The sequence below is a fragment of the Thermobia domestica genome, chromosome 7 (genome assembly GCF_964235325.1).
Source record: "Thermobia domestica chromosome 7, izTheDome1.hap1.1, whole genome shotgun sequence".
Lineage (NCBI taxonomy): Eukaryota > Metazoa > Arthropoda > Insecta > Zygentoma > Lepismatidae > Thermobia > Thermobia domestica.
The window spans coordinates 94,472,847-94,496,774 of NC_137460.1; the positions used below are offsets into that span (position 1 = coordinate 94,472,847).

At 35.8% G+C, this 23,928-nt stretch overlaps 1 protein-coding gene across 5 annotated transcripts in view; it reads right to left on the reverse strand.

The window, feature by feature from the left end:
• LOC145690288 (protein borderless-like) overlaps positions 1-23,928 on the reverse strand; it is a 189,660-nt gene that overhangs the window by 65,743 nt on the left and 99,989 nt on the right. For all 5 annotated transcript variants that reach the window (XM_081765052.1, XM_081765054.1, XM_081765053.1 and 2 more), the window contains exons 2-3: positions 5,872-5,998; positions 1,589-1,722 (exon numbers count right to left, since the gene is read on the reverse strand). In XM_081765052.1, coding sequence (XP_081621178.1) covers positions 1,589-1,722; positions 5,872-5,950 — 213 coding nt within the window. In that variant the 5' untranslated portion in view covers positions 5,951-5,998. The remainder of the gene's footprint in view (positions 1-1,588; positions 1,723-5,871; positions 5,999-23,928) is intronic.

Here is a 23,928-nt window from a genome sequence, read left to right on the forward strand (position 1 = left end):
TAGATCTCATTAGGCTGAACCAACAGATATAGACGCAGGGGCGGATCCAGGACCGACTTCTAGGGGGAGCGGTGGGTTGTCATACTGCTACTTTTAAGGACTCCAAACTTTGGGATGGGTTTTATTTATATATATAAAATAAGAAAGTCTCCTCTTCCGGGGGGGGGTGCTATTGCCCTGATCGCTCCCCCTGGATCCGCCCCTGTATAGAAGAGAGTAAAATCTTATGTGTAGTTTCCGAGAAAATTAAGATTAAAACATTCTCTTGTAAACCTAAGATGTCATACTGTAGAAAAAAAAACACAGTAAAGGACAGCGATTATGACTAATGACTTTTTGACATGAAACAGATTCTATCTTCGATCTTATTATTCTAATGCAACCGATAGTTATAGATGTAATACTTCAAGTTTGAGAATTGAATTTGGATAGTTTGGAAGTTTACCGTGGTTTCACACTGCGAAACGAAATTCACTTATTTTAAGAAAATAACCCTGAGCTCCCGCTTACCTGAATTGTTAAAGCACGCGGCTTTGGTATTCATAGTCCCTGGTTCTACTCCCGGAGAGGTCACTAAATTTTTTCGCTGTTGACCCAGCACATTAAGTAGGTAACTGGAGAGCTAATTGAATTAAGGAGTATCGAACTCTGATCCAGAAAGCCATAAATAATGGCGCCTGGGGGCCGATGTACTAATTTCGTATCACCCAAAGCGTCATCTGATCAGACTGTAGCGAAACGGGATTTAGTAAAGTACTTCTATTTATCTATTAGCTAATTTCATCAGTATTTCAATCTCTGTATCTAAAGAAGATGGAAAAGAATGTGGCTCTGACCGCCGATATGGCGCACATTTCAGCCAATGACGCATAGACTAGTCATGTATATGTTTGTGTGATTCACTTTTTGACATGGTTATTATTGATATGTTTCTTGCAACGCCCTTAGTTGATACTATAACAAAAGCTCAAGCATTGACTGTTACTACAGCTCTGGAAGCATTTAAAGTGGAGGTGCACATGAAACAAAAATTGAGGTAGTCTCGTTTCGAAAATCTGCCGTAGATGTGAAATTTCATCGAAAACTGTCTCATGAAAGTGAAGTTTCATCTCGAAAAGTGTCATGAAAGTGAAGTTTCGTCTCAAGAAATGTTGTGAAAGTGAAGTTTCGTCTCGAGAAATGTTGTGAAAGTGAAGTATCGTCTCGAAAAGTGTCATGAAAGTGAAGTTTCGTCTCGAGAAATGTCGTGAAAGTGAAGTTTCGTCTTGAAAAATGTTATGAAAGTGAAGTTTCGTCTCGAAAAGTGTCTTGAAAGTGAAGTTTCGTCTCGAGAAATGTCATGAAAGTGAAGTTTCGTCTTGAAAAATGTTGTGAAAGTGAAGTTTCGTCTCGAGAAATATATCTGTTTCTTTTGGAAGAGTTCTGAATCGTCTCGAATCTCGTCACGAAAATTGTTTCATTAACCATTATTTAAAGCATTTTTATATGATTGTATCAATATGTGATATATAATTAGTGACTTGTTATAGAGACAATCTGTTGAATTTAATCATATTATTTCAGTTTAGTGAACAACTAATTCACTTACCCCTTTACTATAGACAAGCGTATACGGTATAGGAATGTCCCTTGGATATTCTAATGGGCAATCGAATATGGCTGAATCTCCCACAGACACTTTTATGTTCGTTCTCTTTCTGTCTTTGCTTCTGTTACACATTACTGAAAAACAAAAGAGAAATTAATGTTTGATTAGTTTTGGTGTTAAATATCTTTCTAACTGAACATCTTTGACAAAAGTTATGATCTAAACTCTAAATAATACAATAGAGGTATTATGCAGGTAAAAATAAGGAGGAAAAGAAAAAATATTAAACTACTATTCCCTATATCAAGTACTGCAAATTAGCGAGATTGTAGTTCATGTAAATTCTCAATTTACGGCAACTAAATCGTCAGCGATGGCATGATACTTGTGACTATAATGATGATTGTGGTGGAAAATAATCAAACATAAAGTTATCAGATCTTTGGATGAAGTTGATTTGATCGTATGCAGGGATTAGCTCTTAGAAAGGTTCTTAATTTATCCGCAAATCAAGTTGTGTGTATTAATATTATTGGACGACCTTGACAAAGTATCAGCAGTACAATCGAGTTGCCCGCGAGAGAAGAATGGAGGCTCTCTGGTCTTGATTTTTTAAATTTGATTTTGAGATTAGCGTCCCTTTCAGCAGAGAGGCTATGTGAGACATGAATCTATAGCTTATCGTGGGATCTGAACCACATAAGCTCCCGTCGGGAATCGAACCTGGATCTCCCGCGCGAAAGTGCGTACTCCATCCACATGATCACGAGAAAGCTCCTGTCTTGTCTCGTCTCATCTCATGGGGAATTCTAAGAACAAGTGAGCCTGATTTTACTATTATCGGTGTGCTTATTCTGCTTTTGCAAAGAACCCAAGCAGATTTTTATCTGCAAGATGCTGTAAGACTTACTACCAGGCCTGCAACCAGAGGGGGCCAGGGAGGGCCTACCCCTCTAAACTTTTCGCGGCGCCTCCAGACCTTAACACAAAATGCTGTTATTAAGACAAAAAACACAATTTAGCAAGTGGTAAGAGAATGTTTAATGACTTGCCGCCCCTAGCATATTCATGTCCCCCCAAACCTGTGTGGCTGGTTGCGGGCCTGCTTACTACAGAGCAATCTTCGTAGCAGTAGTATCCTATGTGTCAAGTGCATGGAGTTATAGACTTGTAGAGACTATAAAGGCAAGATCAAAAATTGATAGCATACAAAGGATAATTTTGTTAGAAATGTCAGCGCCATGGCAACAACTCCGGTTAATAATTTACAAGTAATCTTGGGTATTGAACCATTACACTTTGCTATTTTATGGCTATCCGAACGTTTCTGATTACAAAACGGTAATTACGTAAAATTAGAACAACTTTTCAACAATAGAGTACATACAACCGAGAAGATAGATATTTATATTAAAAGAAAATGACACGCAAATTGGGAAAATAGTACTAAAGCGAGAAGAGTTTACGACATTTTTCCCAACATAGACCAAAGACTGGAAATGGGAGAGTTAGACCTTAACAAACACACTACGACCTCATTTCTTAAGTGCTCACGGCCCTTTCAGAACAACCTTCAAGAAAATAGGACTCTCAGATATTGGCGAATGTGACTGTGGAGAAGTACAAACTCCAGATCACCTAATTTTTTATTGCAATAACATTTTATCAAATGAAGATTTTAATTTAAGATTAGATTTGTGGAACGAATTTGAAACGAACAGGCTATTGGAAATCATACAGAATAAAGACAATAGAACAAAACTTAATACTCTTTGTAAAAAGATATTCGAAATCAAATGCAAATAGGCCTAGACCTTGCTAGAAGAAAATACACCGTAGAATAACCGCACAATCCAGGCTGGAATATATAAGGTCACAAAGTATATCAAATCAATTATTTGTAATAGTGCAGTGTATTGTCGTAGTATGTGTAAGTGTTATATGTTTGTGAATTATTTTAATAAAGTAATGAGGAAGATACCAGAGGACCGTGAAGAAAGATCAGCCTTAGTATTCTACTATATACGGAGGATAGTAAAGTCCAGCTTTAGACAAACGATTCTTGAGAAACCTGGTAAAATTTTTAATAGTGTACCAGGTAAAACCAACTGAGAGAGAAACCAATTAGATTTAACTTCAAAATACAGGAGAGAAACCAATAGATAATTAAACACAGGAGAAAATCAAAGAATAAGGTGGTCCAGTTTTAATATCTATGCGTTAAGTTTGTTGTGTTTTGTGTTTTTATTTTATCTCTTGTATGTTATGTTGTATTAAATTTTTTTCTTAGCTTTTTCAGAATAAAACGAACCCCTAAAGAAGGAAAAGAGACCTGAGATAAATATATAAGGACTCAGGTCAATAAAAGAAGCCCCACCCCCAGCTTTTGGGTGAGAAAAAACGAATAGAGAGACAGACCAATTTGAAAAAAGAGAGATTAATAAAGAGTTAGGGGCAGATGCGTCTGCCAACAATACCATAAGAAATGGACAAGGGCAGAGATAGTGGGGGATCTAAAAATTGATTGGAAAAGATTGAGAAACACATATTAAATTGGAGGCTCAGTGGTAGAGCGCCCACCACTGGCGCGTGGTGTTCCTGTTTCAATCCCAGTCCCCGCCAAGTGAGCTTTTTTGGGTGCATGTGCGTGTGCTTTCTCGGGGTTCTCCCGTTTCCTCCCACTCTCATCATTCTACCATAATTATCAATCTTACCGACACCATCTCCCTTAGCCCCTGTGCATAATCGTTGGACATTAAACGAAAAAAAAAAACTATGAGTATGGAATACATTCTAGGTTTCCACATATAATATTCTGATTTAAATTTCTAGTATTTGCGCTCACAACGTTTCCAGCCATTGAGCTTTGATGTTAGCTATAGAACAATACGTATTAATCGAATATTGAAACCGACCATTAGAATAACAGTGGAAATATTATTCCAAACACTAATATTAGAATAATTTTAGCAGCAATACTAACGACATCATCCTGGTCCCCACTCTCATCAAATCATGTTTTTTTAACCTTACTTTTCTGAACTGCTACCTAATAAAATTTGCCTATTGCACAAATAATTTGCATTTACAATAAAGTTTCCTTACAGAAGTAAGATTTCCCAACAGACTTATTCTATTTTCGGAAATAGGATAATAAAATATTCAAGGAGTGATCAGAAAAGAAGGTTACTAGGGCTGCAGTGGAAGATGTTGTATTTCATACAACCAATACAGCCAACAGATAAGTACATACATTATCTTGATTTTTCGACTTAGTTTCCATATGGGTTGAGTCACTTGTCGCATTGTGGGAAGAGTTTGAAGAGTCCCTCCTAGTAAAAATCCTGTCCTTGCTTGTTCAGCCCCGTTATTACGAAGTATTTCACCTCCTCGTTTGAAGCGAAGCGACGCCTCCTAGGTGCTCCTTCAAGTGCGGAAACAGATGAAAGTTGCTTGTAGCGAAGCCCGGGCTGTAGGAACGGTGGTCGATGAGTCCCAGCGAAACTACTTCAACAGCGTGGTGGTCTTTTGGGTTGTATACGCTCCTCGTCGGTGACATTTTCGCTACCAACCGCAAACTTTCGACATCATTTTACGACATGCTGACTGGACACTACAGTCTCTCTGCAAAACCTCTACCAGCTTACCTGTGAATTTCAGCCGCGGTTACATGTTTCGCCCACAGAAATCGACTAACTGAACGGACTTCGCGAGACCAGTTTTCCAAACGAGTCGCCATTTGTGTTTACCTACTATTAGCGCCGTCGGTGGCAGGTGGCTTAAACTCTGCACAGTTGCCAACTCTGCACATTCCTCATTCCTCTATAACAGACGAAACTTCAGAAATATCTTCCTTGTAACCTTGGTTTCTGGTCCTGTCTCGTACAAATTGTGGAAAAGCTAGAACGACTTCAGCCACTTGTTTCCGTGATTGTGGTAGACCTCAATATAAAACATCCGGAACTGTTTTCATACATGGAATTATGATTTGGAAATTGTGGTAAGGGAACAGGGAGCAAGACGACATCCTTATATCTCCATACTTTAAAATATTAGTTTTTCAATACATTAAGATTAATAATACTAAATAAATACATAAATGAACTTTGAAACACTAGAATATATTAAAACAAGTTCAAAACAGACGTTTGAAAGTAGTTTTATTTCTAAGCTGCAAAAGGGAAAGCTGCGAAAGAAAAAGATAACGGAACGACACACACACACTATGTTTCCTGTTTGTGAACATATTATTATCGTACCATAACACAATAAAATCAACTTACCGATATCATAGAGTGATAATAGCAGAGTACTTTGAAGAACAATAAAAACTATTCTTGAGCTGAGTGCTACCGCTGCCATTTGTGTTGAAGTACTTTTTTTTTAACTACTTTTATAAGTATTTGGTACCTGGAAGAAAAAAAAGATAGACATATCAAATGTTTGTATTGGTAAAAGGTTTTTCTTAAAAAAATGTAATGTTTTCTCGAATTCTTTACAAAATCCAGAGTGTAGTAACGTAAGCAATTTTCTAAGTTCAACTTACTTTTATAAGCGCAAACGCCAATTTCATAGATAAATAGATAGCTTGATTTATTGATTTGTTTAATTGGTTGAAGTTTAGTATCACTTTTCAGCAGTAAAGCTATATGACACGAAAACCTACAGTTTAAGGTGAAACCCGAACAACCATAATGTGTTCGAATTTCAAGACTTTCCCATAGGGAATCGAACTCAGTAACCTGTGCAGGAAAGGTGTACCCCCTTAGCTACTAGAACAGCAGTAAGTGTTAATTGATATGTGTTTGCGATCTTTGTCAGCAACAAGAAGATATCTCTCTATTGCAATGTTCTGTTTGGTAGAGTTTTAAATAACGAAACCGTGATTTAAACCCACCACCTTTTATTATAAAGCCTATAAAAGTTTTTACAAATGTCTTATAAGTCTCTAAATGTTTTCAGAGTTTAGTAAAGTTCCTCGGCACACGAAAGTGGCCTCAGAATAGAGGTTCAACTTTTTTTTTAAGCTCGTAATGGCCTTAGACAAGTATCGTGGATAACTCCTTCGCTGATAGCAGCCTTAGGAGTGGGCGATTCAAGGATACGTATATCTTTCGTTCATAGCAGCCTCAGAGGAATAGTTACAGGAATTCTCTGTAGCTCATAGCAGTCCCGGCAGAAAGTGAGTAAAGTATATCCCCTTTGCTTATAGAAACCTCAGGAGATGATTTTCAAGAAATTCTCCATACCCCATGGGGACCCCACGAGAAGGTAGCCCTATTAATAGGTGAGTGATCAGCAAAGAACTGGTAATTTCCTCTTCTTGAGATCTTCTTTTATAGGCATCTTCTTGGAGGGATGACCCATGAAGGGAGTTCGGCCTTCTTCGTGGTTTTTTCGAATCTTCTTGGTGGTCTCCTTCAGTCACCTGCTATTGTTTATGTTTGAACATAATAACACGTGTTCGTGTTCGGGGTCGCTGAGGTGAACAGTGACACTTTGATGCCGTTTAAATCCAAATTTATCCCCGCAAATAGGGGGGAGGTATGTAAAAATGATGCAAAATGATCGATATTAGTGTGACTACATAGTTTTCTGGGCCGCTTAGATAAACAGTGACATTTCCGATGCACTTTAAATTCAAATTCAACACCGAAACTTTAGGGAGGGCGAAGGGGGTGATATATAAACAAATGATCGAAAATGACTGATATTAGTGTCGAATCTATAGTTTTTGTGGTTGCTTTGATGAACAGTATCACTTCCGATAAATCAAAATTCATCCTCGTAACTTGGGGGTGAGGGATAGGGGATATATATATATATATACAAAAGTGATCGAAAATGACCGATATTAGTGTCGAATCCATGGTTTTTGGGGTTCTGAGATGAACATTAACCCTTCCGATGCTGTTTAAATCCAAATTCAGCACCGCAACTTGGGAGAGGGAGAATGAGTGGATACATAAAAATTATCGAAAATGATCGACATTAGTGTCGAATTCATAGTTTTGGGTGGCTGAGATGAACAGTGCCACTTCCGATGCCATTTAAATCCAAATTCAGCCCCCATTAATACTCCTAAAAGGGGAGGGTGGCATGTAAAAGTAATTGAAAATGACTGATATTAGAGTCGAATTCATAATTTTGGGGGGCCCTAAGTTAATTGGTGAATTTTGGTATCCTTTATAACCAAAATGAAAGTATTCTCCCCGTGCGAATAACGAGTATTCTGCTACTCTTTAATAATAACAAACGGTACTTTCACATGTTAATTTTTTTAATATATTTTGTCCCTGCTCAAATTTACGCACTTGTGCGATGTATGCTTGTATATGTAAATAAGATCATCTCTCTCTTTGAGTTGTTAAAGTATACAAATAATAAAGAGTATCTTTTTTTTTTTTTTATCAGAAATCAGAAAACTAAAAAGTAAAATTTAAAGTTGTTGCTTTAAGTATTTTTCCTGCTAGCGAAATACGTTGTATATATGATTCAGACACGTTACAGCAAATAAGATTAGCATCAGGCGAAGAAATAGTTTTTAAATTATATTTTCCGAACTTTCCAATATTTCCGAACAAAAGAATTTTGCTAACGGGTTTACAATTTCCGGAAATTTTACACAGCACAAGAGAGATATTTATCTCCATTATCTATATATATAAAAGAGAACGCACAAAATCCTTTGTCCGCTCATCACGCTAATACGGCTGAACCGATTTCTTTCATTTTTGGGGGGTTGTTAGGATTTGGACCCTAGATGGTTTTTATCATATCACTTTAATTTTCAATTACCAGTGTCTTGAGATAATTGACCAATCAGGTGTCAATACGTACAAAAAATCCTTTGTCCGCTCATCACGCTAATACGGCTGAACCGATTTCTTTCATTTTTGGGGGGTTGTTAGGATGTGGACCCTAGATGGTTTTTATCATATCACTTTAATTTTCAATTACCAGTGTCTTGAGATAATTGACCATTCAGGTGTCCATACGTACAAATCCTTTGTTATTAGTTCATCATAGGTATAAAAATAAACGTATTTATATGCAACCCGCATGACCCTGTGACTCGGCGGGTTAACATAACTGACAGGCGCTATAAATCACTTGAAAGCGAAAAAGTAAAAATTATCTAAGTAACAAAGTTTATTGCGTTCCGGGATGACCGCAGCGAAGCGGGGCGGGTTGGGGTGACCGCAGCGAAGCGGGGCGGGTTAACATAAATGACAGGCGATATAATGTTAACATTAGTGCAATCTTCTATGGTTTTTATCATATCACTTGAAAGCGAAAAAGTAAAAATTATCTAAGTAACAAAGTTTATTGCGTTCCGGGGTGACCGCAGCGAAGCGGGGTGAACGCTGCTAGTTTTTATATATATATTTGATTTTAACATACCGTTATTTTAACACTTCTCTGCGATAAAATGGTAACTTTGTAAGATTACTTAAGATAATTTAAATGCGTCTATATTAATTAATCTAACTAGGATTATATTTTATTTGTAGTATATTTTGTAACCTAATTCTATTCTATCACGGTGCTACCTTTAAAAGAGTGGTGCAAATATATTTGTTGCCACAACTTTTCCCTATTCCAATATAAGAAACATAACTACTCAATGATCTTAACTGTAAACTAGTAAATATAAAATAGTTTTCATTTTAAAAGCATAATGTAGTAAAATATTCGAAAATTTCAATTTTTTTCAATTTTCCCGCTTTTTCCAAGCTTGGGAAAAAACGGTAAAAAACTGGGTTTTACCCAAAATTTCCGTTTTTTTTTCAGGCCTTTACAACACTATAAGGGACAGAGATTAAAAGGAACGTTCAGATAGTGAGGTCAATGTATGCACCTTACAGATTTCGATGAATTAGATCTTGCTGTACTAGAAACAAAAACGAGGCTGGACCTTTTACTCGGAACGCAGACTATTGCAACATAATGGTATTCTGCAGTTGGTAACTCTCTTTCCGAGAGATGTTTCGGTTGTATTTTCACTTGTGACCGCTATCAACTCACCGTTTTTCGACCAATAGCAGTATCAGTCTGTGTGTGGGGGCCACTAGGGGGGCCAAGAATTTGAGCAAGAGGACCTGGCCCCCCAAAGCCCTCCCTTGGCTCCGCCACTGATGCAATATGGTTATGTTTGATCACAGTAATATTACCATATTCACATTGGAAATATAATTATTTTATTACTACCTCATTTCGTTTTTAGTCGGATCGGATAACGGTGTGGTCTAGAAGGCTAGACAACCGACATATTAGGCATCGCGGGTTCGAATGCCGTCTCGGTTCATGTTTTTGTTGTACTTTTTACCTTACATTTCATTGTTATCTTTCTCTTTCATAGTGATTCGGATCCCACCTAGCACTACTGTATAGCTTGGGAGCTAACACAGGGCGTAAAACTGGCAGCACTCAATTTCGTTTTTCAAATGCATCAATATTTTGTGACACTGCTGACATTTTGCTATGTTATACTATCTGTGTCATGTATTTGAACTAAATTCAAAGTATGAGACCCAGATTCCTTTATTACCATCTGTTGCCACATATCAGACTTCTCCATTATACATTTTCAGCACATGTAACTCAAATAGTGTGCAACGCTGAACTACACTTCACTGTTATGTTTAGTGATAATAGTACCTTTTAAATCTGTGCACACTTGTATATGGTGCTATTTATAATAAAATATTTTATGATGAGTTGGCAACACTGTTTATGGTTTTTGATATGGCATTTTGTTCTCATTATATTGTGCAACTTTTGTTTTGATTGCTTTAACGGTTTTCAAGATATTTACTTTAAACATACATAATTCCATAATATAATTCTTTGGATATTCAAATTTTGAATCCCCGTAACTCCTATCCTTCTGGTCCATAGCATTTTAAATTTTGCTTATTTTCATTTCTCATGATGCTATGTGGCAATCAGATTTTAGCGACAACTTGTGGGAGCCTCCCGTGTAAGATTACTAAAGTAATTCTATTTCTTAACTTTGTTTTCAAATATTCTGAGCTTGTGCTTCCCTTTGTCCAATTTTGCGCAAACTTCCGCATACAACAAACACTGCAACAGGTGGAGTTATGATCTTCATAGATTTTCAATTTGAACCTTCTGTAAATATTTTGAACGGCCTAGTTATACTCATTTCTGGTCATTAGCAGACATATATATACATAGGAATGTATGTATATTAGCGATCTTAGATTTTGCTTTTTGCGTAGAAATTGGATAAAAAATTGAAATTTGCGTCGTATTCCTTCAACTATAGAAATGAAAAGTATTTATTTATTTATTTATTTTACTACTTTATGTCCACATGAAATAACAAAAATAAGCAAATTTATATATATAACATACACCTATGATTATGAAAAGGTAAAAGGAGGGAAAATATTTTTTAAACAATTACTAACTTTGTCGCTCTATAGTTTACCTATGATTGTATCTAATTTTGAACGTGTCCATATGGAGCTTATCCAGTCCATGAAATGAATCTCTATTTTTTATGACAGCAACACAATAACGTAATTTCACACAAGTGCTAATTTCCTAACTCGTATTCTAGCCAAATTATACCCAGCTAAAGTTTGTTTTTCCAGTTTTTAAAAGTTGGAAACTGAACACTACTTTTCTTTCTCCATTTTAGTGAAAAACAAGAGTGTGTGGCAAAAGAACATTTCTACGCGAATGATATGAAATAACTAAACAGATGTGTCATTTATAAACTCCTTATTCAGAGCTTGAAACAACTAAAGGAAAGAAAAGGAAGTACTGCCAAACTCCTGTCTTTTGGCTACTTATCTGATTTACAAAAAAAAGTAAGCCACGGTCTTGCATTTGCAAAAGCCCATTAAGGCGCTTTATTTCCATTTGTTTTAAACGTCCGAAGCGCATATGGTATTGAAGCTCTCCAGAACATGTCTAGTCCATAGTGGATTAGTATTTGTTATTGAGATCCAAAGACGAACCTAAAGGGAAAAGTGTTATCAATTTCGATGTATTGTAAAACTTAAAAGAGAACCCTTCTATTATAAGGAAGAAACTATATTAGAATATTCTTGTAAAAATAACTCACTTCAACATAGATGCACCGCAATTTTATGATTCTTTTGTAAAATGGGCCGAAAACAGTCAACTTTTAAAGCAATACAACGGAGAAACTGCGAACTGGGGAGACTAAAAATATAAACAAAATCGGTTTATATCTTCCGGTTCCACATCTGCTCTAAATTTGCCGAAATTTGAAAAATTCATATTTTTACGATAATTTTTAACATTTTAAAATTAGACTCTTCCGGAATGTAATAGCTCCAATTCTTTTGTATTAGAAACACAGAAAGTCATGTTTAAACAGTATCTAAATCTACCAACATCTTCGAAGTTAATGAAAGTTTGAAACAAAATTTACAAATAAAGGTAATCACAGTTCAAGATAATAAAAAATCCTAACAATTTACATGTTTGTTTTTTTGTTTCCTTTATTGGATACAAGATTAAATGTTTAAAAGCGAATTATTTTAGACCATTAGTAATATTTATAAACATATTTTCTTTTTATTGACAAAACTAAGTTTTTGTATGAAGAGTCGTAAGTCCAAGAAACTCATGTTGATCAATTGAACATGCCCGTTTTCACTCATTCTTAGCTTAAGGTACTTTGAAATCTGATTTATAAGTGGGTGGAGAGTCGTGATGATTGACCCGAGCGAGTTACAACGAGCACCTGATTTTTTTTTATTTTTTTTTTTAGAATTGACAGTCGTTGCGCGAACGGAATACCTTCACCGATTTGAACAATTCTTTTTTCTAAATCGTTATCGGTTTGACTAGAGATACTAGAGTTGTTACATTTAAATACATATATTGACAAGTCAAGTAAGATAAACAATGATCATAAAAAATGTGATTTTTTATTTTTTTTACAAATTTCAACGAACTTTAGGAGCACATGTGCGACTGGAAGATTTAAACCGATTTTATTTATTTTTTGCTTTTCTTAAGTCTCCCCAATTCGAAACTTCTCCATAGTATTAGGACTCGAAAACATTTTTTTACTGTTTAGACCCACCCTAATATATATATATATATATATATATATATATATATATATATATATATATATATATATATATATATATATATATATATAGGGTAGTTGGGAACTCAACCGAAAAACTTTGGATTCCTCACATCCAAATAAGAAAAAAAATCATATGAACCTGGGGTTAAAACTTAGTTTCGGAGTCATAGTCCGCCGAAAACGGAGAAAAAAGAACTTTAGACCGCTGTAGCGCCACGAGCGTGAGTGATAGAGCTACGACGGCATGGTCCTCTGAAAGAAACCAAACCTGCTCTATGCAAAAATGCTTATGTCACAATCGTGAAATCCATGCGAAAGAAATTCCCCACAAATGCGTAGGGATTCAAGGAGAATATGTCAAGAAAAGACATGTCAAAATAGGCGTGAATGGATAGGTTTCCCACCTGACAACCATAAATCGTATGTGTCATGTCGAGATCTCAAACAGATACGAAATGGTGGGCACCGTCATATATTATTATTATTATTATTATTATTATTATTATTATTATTATTATTATTATTATTATTATTATTATTATAAAATTCACTGCGTCATTACTATTTGGCCTAGAGTCATGGTTTGAACGCCATTTTTTTCAGTATAACGGTCCCTTTCAAATGGTACCACTCACATGTTCGTATCATGCACTTCAAGAGGGAAATGCGAGGTAAACCAGATTTTTTAAAAATGAAAAAATCACCTCCTTGGACTAGTTGCACCTCTCGAGCCGTAGCCACCGATATACAGGCCTGAGAGTGCTGACGTCATGAGGCTCATACGTCATAACCGGTAGGGCCAAGTCTTATTAATATCGCACACTTGCTTGTTTGATGTTTTATAGTAAATTGTGAAAGTAATATATATATATATATATATAAAACTCGTCATTGTAAGCAAAATTACAGCGATTATAATAGAAGCATTACAAGAAAACGTTAAAAGTAAAAGTTAAGTTAATATACTTAGCTCAATCTTTAAATATAGGGCTAATATAAAGTTCATAACGCCAGCAGCATTTTTGATTTCATAGCTTTATCTACAGTATAATTAGAATATATTAATTTTAATGTATGTTTATCTTGCCTTTGTTGTAATTTATCGATAAGGATCGTGAAAATCATAAGTGATACAACAATTATTTATTCTTGCACCGTAATATAAAAGAGTGAATGACATGTGTACTATAGCCTGGAAGGATAAGAGAGATTCATTATTATAGACTGTCAGGAGTCAATATGAGTCAAAAGTTCTGAAATAGGCTTTAATGGAATATTAAACGTCCATACACTCACAAAAAATCTGTTTTCAAGGAGTGTGCACAAATGAAACACTGCAAAGAATTTGTGTAGAATTTTCTAGTGTGTAAGTGGCATTATGAATAGTGTATACAATTACACCTTGTACAATACCTGTACTCAATTATGTAAATCCACGTGGGAAATTAACCATTTTAAAATTACATGTAAATTGTTGAAAAGCAGCCTTAATGTAGTGTATCAATTGTATCATGGTTATTTAAGTTTTTGAGTTCGTATTTAGTTTGATTTTTCTCATGAATGACTTGGCGGTGTTCATTAAGTTGGGTGCAGATATAGAACCTGCTTCCAAATTGGCTTAATTACTTACCCTTCCTTTTTCACCAAGAAACACTCGTAGTACCTATTATAAGATCGTGTTTAATACGCGGTGTTGCATTCCTCAATACAAATTCCTTCAGGAAGATATAAGGGGTTAAGTTCCAAAGTTGAGCGTCCGTTTCCAGCAAAATTTTTAAAATTTACAGGAAAGATATGGATAATTTGATCGTTTGTGTGCTTGATAATATATGAGTCTCGAAAAATCTGTTTATTTGTTATATATAAGCGGTTATAAACATGGGACTATACGGCGAGCGGAGGGAACTACTTGGCGCAAGGTAACGAACAGTTGCATTGTGGGAAAGAAACGAGCATTTATGGTATCAACATGGCGAATGTACAAGGGCAATGAACTAACAGTTTTAACACTTGTGAATCAATACGTTGATAACGAGCAAAATCTTTTAAAAGTTTGTGAAGAGCACAGATTAATGAACCTAATAACAAATTGCAGAAAATGTCGAAAGGAGATAACAGCGAAAAAACGTGGCGAAAGCGGACGACCAACTTCGGAATAAATACCGATATAAGCGTTATTACTTATAAAGTCGCATTTATGCGAAAATACGCACGATCCTGTGGTAGGTAGTCACTTTGGGTAAAGTTCCGTAGCCGGTTCCCCCGGATTACTTTCGATGATGAAATAGTGGCCGCGATTATTTAACATAACAGCACCTAAGCTAATCCAACGTACTACTAGTACCGAACTACTTATTATTACTATATTATCGCTGGAATAAATAATAAAACTTATATACAAATATATTATAATATAATAGTAATGCACAATAATTGAGGCATTGAATGCAAAAGGGGGTCATGTCACCTTTTTGACGGTATAGGACTTTGTTATATCGTTGGAAAGTACATTTCAAGGCGCATCGAATGGTGGTAAAAGGGACCATGTCAGATTCAACAGTCAAAAGTAGCTCGCGAATGAAATTTTGTTGAATGCAGAATGGGAACATGTCAAATGACTTGATCCCTTTTTGAATTCAAATAGCATATAAACAAACATACAGCTGTTGTTTGATATAATGAGTCAAGATGGCGGATACTGGCAGTAGCTTGGATGTTTCAGCTGGTGAATTTGTTGTTAAAAATGCAAAAGAGATCTCAGTAAGTTGAGACGTAATGTCATCAGAGACAAGAAAGTTCATGGAGAAGAGTATAATAACTGGTTTTGTTTTTGGAATCCATCGATTTTCAGATGGCAAGCCCTTCATTTACATGTGTGATGAGTTAACAGCGAAGAAAGAACCTAACGCAGTAGTATCACTTTTGGTGCGTTTTATTGATGAGTACATTCCACCTACAGTGAAATCTTTATATGTTTTTTTCTGATGCGTGCACAGGGCAAAATAGAAACCGCACAGTTACACAGTTCTGGCATACTCTTTCTCAAACGGGAAGGTTCCACAACATTCATCACATGTTTCCTACAAGAGGTCATTCCTATTTGGCGTGTGATCGCGATTTTGCGATCTTAGAACTTGCAAAACGTAAAGAAGATCGTGTGTACACACCAGAACAATGGGTGGACGTTTTAGAAAAAGGCGAAAAAGATGAAAATAGTACTGTCTACTGTGCAAACAAGATGTTTTTCGGCACTACAAGGCACATCTGGATAAATTTTACAAGAAATCAGTAACTGTTCATGGAGAAACGTGGAGTGTTACTTCATACAAAATGTTTCACTATTCCGCAACATCAAAATCAGTCGAAGTTTCTAAATTGGCTAGTGGAATATTACGGCAAATCTTTCCTCTTTTGAAACCGAAAGCTATACCAACCCTCTCAAATGTGCCTCAGCTTTATTTTGCCCCTTTGGGCCTTAAGCCAGCAAAAGGTGATGATGTCCCGAAGATGCTGGACATAATACCAGTGAAGTTCTTCCCGTATTTTTACAATATTGTAAAAAACAGAACCAGCACCAGGGCAACGGAGGACGATGAGTCAGAGAGTGAAGCATGGGATTCTGAGTAGATGTTTTATCTTGTAACAATTAAGTAGCATTAAAATGTGTTTCTGAACACACACAAAGTATTCTTGTACTCAAGTCCTAGTACTGTCATCACAGGAAAGTCCAAACTGGAGTGAAAACAAGGTCCCAGATTGTATTGAATGCTAAAAGGGGATATGTCGACAATTTTAAAATTTCTTTTACCAAGTTTCTACATAAACGATATGATTTTTTTTATTGTCAACAAATTTGTATCATCCGACTGTATGTACAGTTCAAAGATTTTTTAAAATTAACAAGAACTACCCAAGTTATACAGTTTTTCTCAAAACTTTGTTTTGATGACTTGACCCCTTTTTGCATTCAATGCCTCAATTATACTAATAGTAAAGTCACCATACTAACATAGGGGCTGTTAAATACTAAGCACAGTACAGGTTAATTACTAATCATTAAATTGTTTGTATAACACCATTGGCTATAAGTAACATTTTTTGTATCTGCGGAGATAGTGTGCGAATTGAAGATTTTTCCCAGGGGGAGGATGAGTTTCACCCATATACGCACCCAACTATCACACGTAAACTATATGGAGAGAATGGGTAAAGTTATCCCTGCCAAGGATAAACATTATCTTCCCAAGAGGGAGGATGACGTTTTGCCAGAGGGGGAAATTCCTGGTACCCCGCTGTCAATTCGCACAGTGTGTGGACGGACCTTAAGAATAAATTAAATGCTATATTGTATTAGGATCTATATAGTACAGCAGGGACGTACACAAGGGGTGGGTCCTACAGGTAGTGTTATATGCCGAAATATTCTAGACAGATAATTTACGTACTTTGACTTTTGACATGCCGGCTAAAAACGGATTATTTTTATTTCATGAAGATCGTTTTACCGGTTTCCAAGTTAAAATTTTAGTACCTCCATAATGAAGTTCTAAAAATGCCGCCAAGTTAATTTTTCGAAAGTTTGCACTAAGCTAAATCTATTTGTTGTACGCAAACAGGTTTTACAAAATTTCATAATGATCTTAAGCAAAATTGACTTGAAATTTTGTCGCCTACAAATAATGTCGTTGAACTATTGAGGCATAACTAAATGGCTTTTTTGTACGCCTCAACGCATTTGAACACAATTTCTTGAAGATTCTTTGTTTTTTTTTTAAACAACATAAGTGAGGTGCCCCTGAGATGAAGCACCCCAAAACGCCACTAACTAAGTTTCGTCGAAAGTTGAGACTGAGCTAATCTTTACTGTGCTCGAAAAAGGTAGTTTTATAAAATTTCATGATGATCGTAAGAACTCTTTTAAGTTAATTATTTTCCATCCCCCAAATGAAGATCCGAAAACTCCACTGAACTAATTTGAGGAACTTGAAACTTAACTAAAGCATTTTCTTGTACGCGAAAATACATCTGCGAAAAATTTCATTTACAAAATTTGTTCTTTTTTAAATATAATTAAGGCGCCCCTAAAATAGAGCGCCCAAAACGCCACTAAACTAATTCTAGGTAATTAATTTATCCATACCTCAACCATTTTCTTGTACGAGAAAATGCATTTTCACAAATTTTGTGAACATTCTTTCTTGCTTTTGTAATACAAGTGAGGCGACTCCAAATTAATGCGTCCCAAAACGCCACTGAACAAACTTTCCGAAAGTTGAGACCAAGCTAGATTGCTTTCTCGTATCAAGAAACGTTTCACCACCAAATTTCATGTAAATTGTTGGAACCGTTTTCAATATAATTGGCTTTCAATCTTTCCTCCATTGTAACACGAAAGCCCTACTGATGATGACGTCACATTTTTGTCCACAGGCCTGTATATCGGTGGCTATGCTCGGGCCCGGCACCAGGTTCACGTAGGGATCTAGAAAATCAGAAATACCCAAAGGTGTACACAATCGGTGTGCAAAATTTCAAGGTGATAATATGTTGAAAACTGAGGGCGAGAAAATTTTTTGAAATTTGTGCTTAAGAAAGAAAGAAAAAGTCACGCCCCTCCGCACTGCCAAGTTGGCCATCCTGTTCTAAAACGCATCTGAGGTGTTTTTTGCTCCATTCTTGACTTGACCAATAAAACAAATTCGGCTTAAATACCTGTTATAGAGCCTAAATTAGCAGTCAAAGACAACACTACTCCATGGTAACAAAAGTTACTATAAATCCTAAAAGGGCTAGAGGTTACTTGAGACTACAATATGGAAGTGAAAATACATTCTGGAGATTCACTACATCAAGAGAACAATTTTCAGTTAAACGAATAATACATACAACAATATATGCTTCTTAGCTGTAATATAAGAGACACGAAAGAAAATACATTCCCATGAAACATTTCGACAATTCACTTCAAGTCATTTAAGTTTATTTCATACGAAAGCCACACATGAATTTTCTGAGTACTCCCAACCAATGCATTTTGCATAGAACTAGAGCCTGCCTATTCCACCTGTGCCCTCGGAAACTATGCGAACTATACTTCGGCCTCACCCCCCGCACCATCTGGCGGATGAAACTTTTCCCTTCGTGAAAGAAGTGAATGATCTCAGCTGTGTTGCCAATTTATGATTCTGTCGTTTGGTCTTGACGACTGAAGATCGTACGCTACTTAAAGTGGCTAACAAGACAGAGTACAGTAAAAATCTGTGAAATAATTCATTGTGGCAACGCTTCCGCATCCAACAATTGAAAGATCTCGGCCGCAGTAACTTGTCCCTCTTCTTTTGAGGGAGGTAACGGGAAATCACATATTGACAGCAGCGCCAGCAAGGTCACAGTTCAAATAGAAAAATGAAATCAAATCTTTGAGTTTTACGTCCCGCGGTTTTGCCGGTTAGGCTAAAGGAGTCGGTGATTATGAGAAATGAGTGAAATGGTGGAATGAAGAAAGTGGGATGAAACGGGGAAAACCCACAAGCACGGTGTTTGTCCACCACAAAGTCCACACGGCGCGAGCTGGGATCGAACCAGGGACCCCAAACATAGGAGGTGAACGCTCTATCACTGAGCCACCGCGCCCCTACAGTTCAAATAGGAAGGCTCTAGTTTGAACAAAGAACACTTGTTTATGATACCACAGCTCTCTCTATCTCTTTCGAAATCGTAAATATATGGGTCTAATGCATAAATTTCTAGAACTTTATAAGTCAGCATCATTCATTTCATCATTTTCACATAATAGTTGTTCACCTATGTCCTTACAATCCGCTACACTTGCAAAGACATGTCTGATTAAAAATGAGAATTTCATAAAATGGCGCTTAGATTGCTTCCTTACAAATCTTAACTTTATTTTTAGACCTATATTTTAAAACTTGTACTTGTTAAAAGCAAACAAACTTCTATCCACTGTAAATGGCAATACTTAGTGAGTGAGGAATGCCACGCGGAACTATCTCACAACGACTGCGCGGTATTCTCCTTCCTCTATGGCTTGTTGAACGTAACTTGATTTATCGAATGCCTTTAAGATTTTACAGGGAACAAAAGTTAGTAATATTAATATTTGATATATAAGCTTTAGTTCTATAGCAAGCTTGTACAATATAAGTTTACTCAAACACCCCACGCGACAAATAACACGCTTACTGGTGTAATATTTTTGATGGTTCTTATCATTTCCACTACAAGTGCAAAGCACATATTTCCAGTGTTGCTATGCTTTCCAGTTCTGTAGTGTGCTTTTGCGCACTATTACCTACTGCGCAGCTGTCCCCCACATTCCTATAGCATATATGTATCGATTACATTTTTTTCTCGGGTCTTTCAAAGATCGTACCCTTTTTTAGGAAAAATATTTCGTTGTTTAATAATAAGTCTTTCTCATTAAGGAGACCCAAGAGCTAGGGTACATTCTTACTGAAATTAAGAAATCACAGACTATTGGACATAATATTTAAGGATATAGGCGTTTCTGCTTTGTAATAAGAAGATTTAGGCTGAAATTCAATTCCCACTTACATGTATTCATAACCAAAAACTCCCATATGTATCTTTTCATTGACTATACAGAAACCGTAAATAACAATTATATGTGACACGTATAATGGGTTAGCCTCTAGTTTCGTTTAGAAAGCCATGTATCCTGAGCACGTATTCGTCTGTCTAACTAAAATCGAGTCACATGTTATCAGCTTAGGTTCTTGCCAATTCCATATGGCAGCGGTCCCAAACTATGTATCGCAACTCCTTCGGAATAGACTGTCTTGGTTCGGAGCGTTGAGGCTGTGAATTGCATAATCCAACGCGTTTACTTTTTAAAATGTTTTTAAATAGCATTTCAAGTACCAACTAACCTGATTCATTTTTTAACGTTTATTAAAATGTGAAATAAAATAGTAATACTTGCATGACAGACCCTAGGACTTGAACCCTTTATTTTCCGATTGGAGTGAACGAATGTTAACATTACCGTTACGAATGTTAACAAAAAAGAAAGAAAGTTTCACCTTGACTTCTATGCTCTTTCATGTATATATCAAACACTACCAATTATTCCAATTAAGTTTGTACAACCATCTATCTACCTCGGGCGATATCTTTTCACCTAACTCCAAAGTGTTACTTAATATATTACGGATGATCGACAGGCTCAGTCCCTCGAGGATGTAAAGTCCAGTAAGACGAACAACAGGCATAGCCTTTCGTTTAATTTGCGTCATTATAACAAGCTTTATAGTTTTCAGAAATGTCTACAATAAAAACTATGTGCGTATTTTCTACAAATTTTGGAAAAACACGAAATACTAAGTCTAACAGCAATCTTCGGAATCTTTAAATTTAACATCCTACGTTATGCATTTAAGGTTAACGGAGATGGATGATTAAGGCAAGTGAATGATGATGAAAAATTGGTGGAATGATAATGTGGAAGGAAACGGGAGTATCTGAAAAACCCACGGACACGATGTTGTCCAACGCAAACGTACTTGGCCGGGGATCGAACCAGTGACCCCCCACACACCAGAGGTAAACGCTATACCACTGAGCTACCGTGCTCTAAGTCTTCTAGGAAAACAGGTCGTCCACAAAGAGTTAATTTTATCTTATCACTTTGTATGAGGATGATCTTTTGCTACTTTTTAGGAAGGTATTTTTATGATAAATGAAACCCTTTCTTTTTCTTTGTATATATCCATGCTCTTCTATATCCAAGTTTTCTTAGCCTCCAGACGATAAATATCTGGTTTTATTAATGTCCAACTGTCTCGCCTGTATATCAAAATAGACAAAACACCTTACTTAAAATCCTTTCCTCTTTAGACATATGAATATTTCGTGTGTTTTTTTAAATGATGGTATTTCTTTTAAATGCATTTCATCTTACCTTAATAAGAATAATGCTGTTTCTGCCCATAGTCACTACCTCTAATTTCGTACTTTCAACTTTTATCTTTGAGTTTTCAGGCGAAATTCTTGAGCACTACTTTCCTGTTTTCCATATAAATATTCAGTCCAACCTCCTTTACTCTGAAAATTAAGCTCTTCTCTCATATCAGTTATGTACAAATGTTTACGAAGAGGATTATATCATAAGATAATTCTTCGTCTCTTATGACATAATCTTCCTCACGAAGTAGGATAGACCCATTCCATGACCTTTTTGGTTGCCAACTCACGATATCGAAACTCGTGCGTGAAATTTTATTTTTATTTTTCGCATTTATACTCTTTTATAGAGATTTCTTTTATTCCCTTTTATGCTATTTTTCGCGCATTTAATAGTCTTTTATGCTAATAATATGCATTTTGTATCGTTTTATGCTTATTTTATAATGTTTTATGTTGTTTTCATACATTTTATACTCTTTTCCCAGATGTGGGATCCTAGATTCGATTCCCGCGTAGGTAATTAAGGAAATTTTTATATTTGCAATATTGATAATTCTGATGTATACTAACATGAAATATATTCAATATCTCTCGGTCTTACAGTTGAAACGACTTTCTTTACAGGTAAAATACTAACAACGTGTCTACAAAATGACGTAATCTGTATCAACCTTGATTTGTACTGTCTGGGAGCGTAACGTGTTTAGCAAACAATTAATGAATACATAATTGTTCCTAACTTTCCACTATTACTATTACTACTGCTAGAAATAATAATAGTAATTTTCATTCGCCTTTTCCAACACGTTTCGTATATCCGTTCAACCAAAAACTTCGTAAATAGGAATAATTCTTTACTATATTCGTATCTATATTTTGTGAAAATATCAATATAAAACATAAATAACCTTAATTCTTTTTCGCAAAGAAAGCGCGCTACTATGCATCGAGATGAAGACAACAAATCATATATTTTATTATGAGCATGACTATAAACTTACTATCACCATCAGTGTTCTGCCACATCGACAGGTCCTGATAGCAAACCAATCTTTCATTTCTATTCTCAGCTTTCGTCTCTGCTAAAGAATCAGAATTTTCGATCTTCATGTCGTCCAGGAGCTGACACTTTCTTCTTCCTCTCTTTCTCCGTAAAGAAACTAATCCTTCCAAAGTATCTCTTATAAGGTAATTCATCCATAGACAGTGTCCTAATAAAATACTTTTCCATTTTGCTACCAATTTCAATATCCTTCTTTCTTCATTCACTCTTCTAAGAACTTCTTTATTTCTTATTTTCTATTTCCAGCTGATTTTTCGTCCTTCTCCATATCTACATGTCGAACCTTATTATAATGCAATGAAGTATAATTGTAGGAAAACATGTGTGAAAGTACAGTAATGAGAGTATGATTATCCACCTCTAGATTATAGCCCTTATGGAAGACTCAGAACCTATTTTTATATCCACTTTTTTCAGACTTGGCATTTACTAAATATGCCGTGATAACAGTTTTTGGGAATATTTACCTTTTATTTCATTAATGATGACAATTCCATTTACAATAGCAAATGGACACGTTTGATGTAGGGCGTGTTTCCTCCTATTAGTTCTTATCTTACCTCGAAACAAGCTATTTCAAAACGGGACTGCCTGGCTCCAGGGACAGAGAGGCATCATTAGGGAGGCGCGGGCGCTTTTTCCCACAAGGGCCACTAGAATCTCAATATCATAAATCAAATTGCGCAGGTTTCTTTTACAGTAAGTCAATAGTGTTAACAACTTAACAATTAAAACTTTATATTCTTTTATTAGTATATCATTCTGAATTGAGGAGCTCTACGAGTTTACGCCCTTTTTGCATCAAATGCATTTGTGGCTTTTACCATGCTTGTTTAGCCTCCTGGTAACATTTCAGTTCAATATCAGAATAAAATGCTGTATATTACATTGTTTTATTTAAGAAAAACACTACTTAAATTTTCGACATCGTTTTTCTTCAACTGCATGTTTCAGACTTACGCCCTTATTGCATCAAACTTCTCAATTGTTCAAAGTATTACACAAAGTCCAAGGAATACGTATACTATATTACAAAAGTAGCAGATGTTTTAGTGTACTACTTTTTGATGCTACAACGTCGATCACCTTTTCATTCGAAACATTCTGTAACAAGTACTTTTCAATAGATATCAATATAAATGTTTCCAAGGTTCCTCTTACATGGCACTCAACCTATTTTTAATATATTTCAGTTTTGGAAAACTTCTTCAAATGTTACCCGACTTA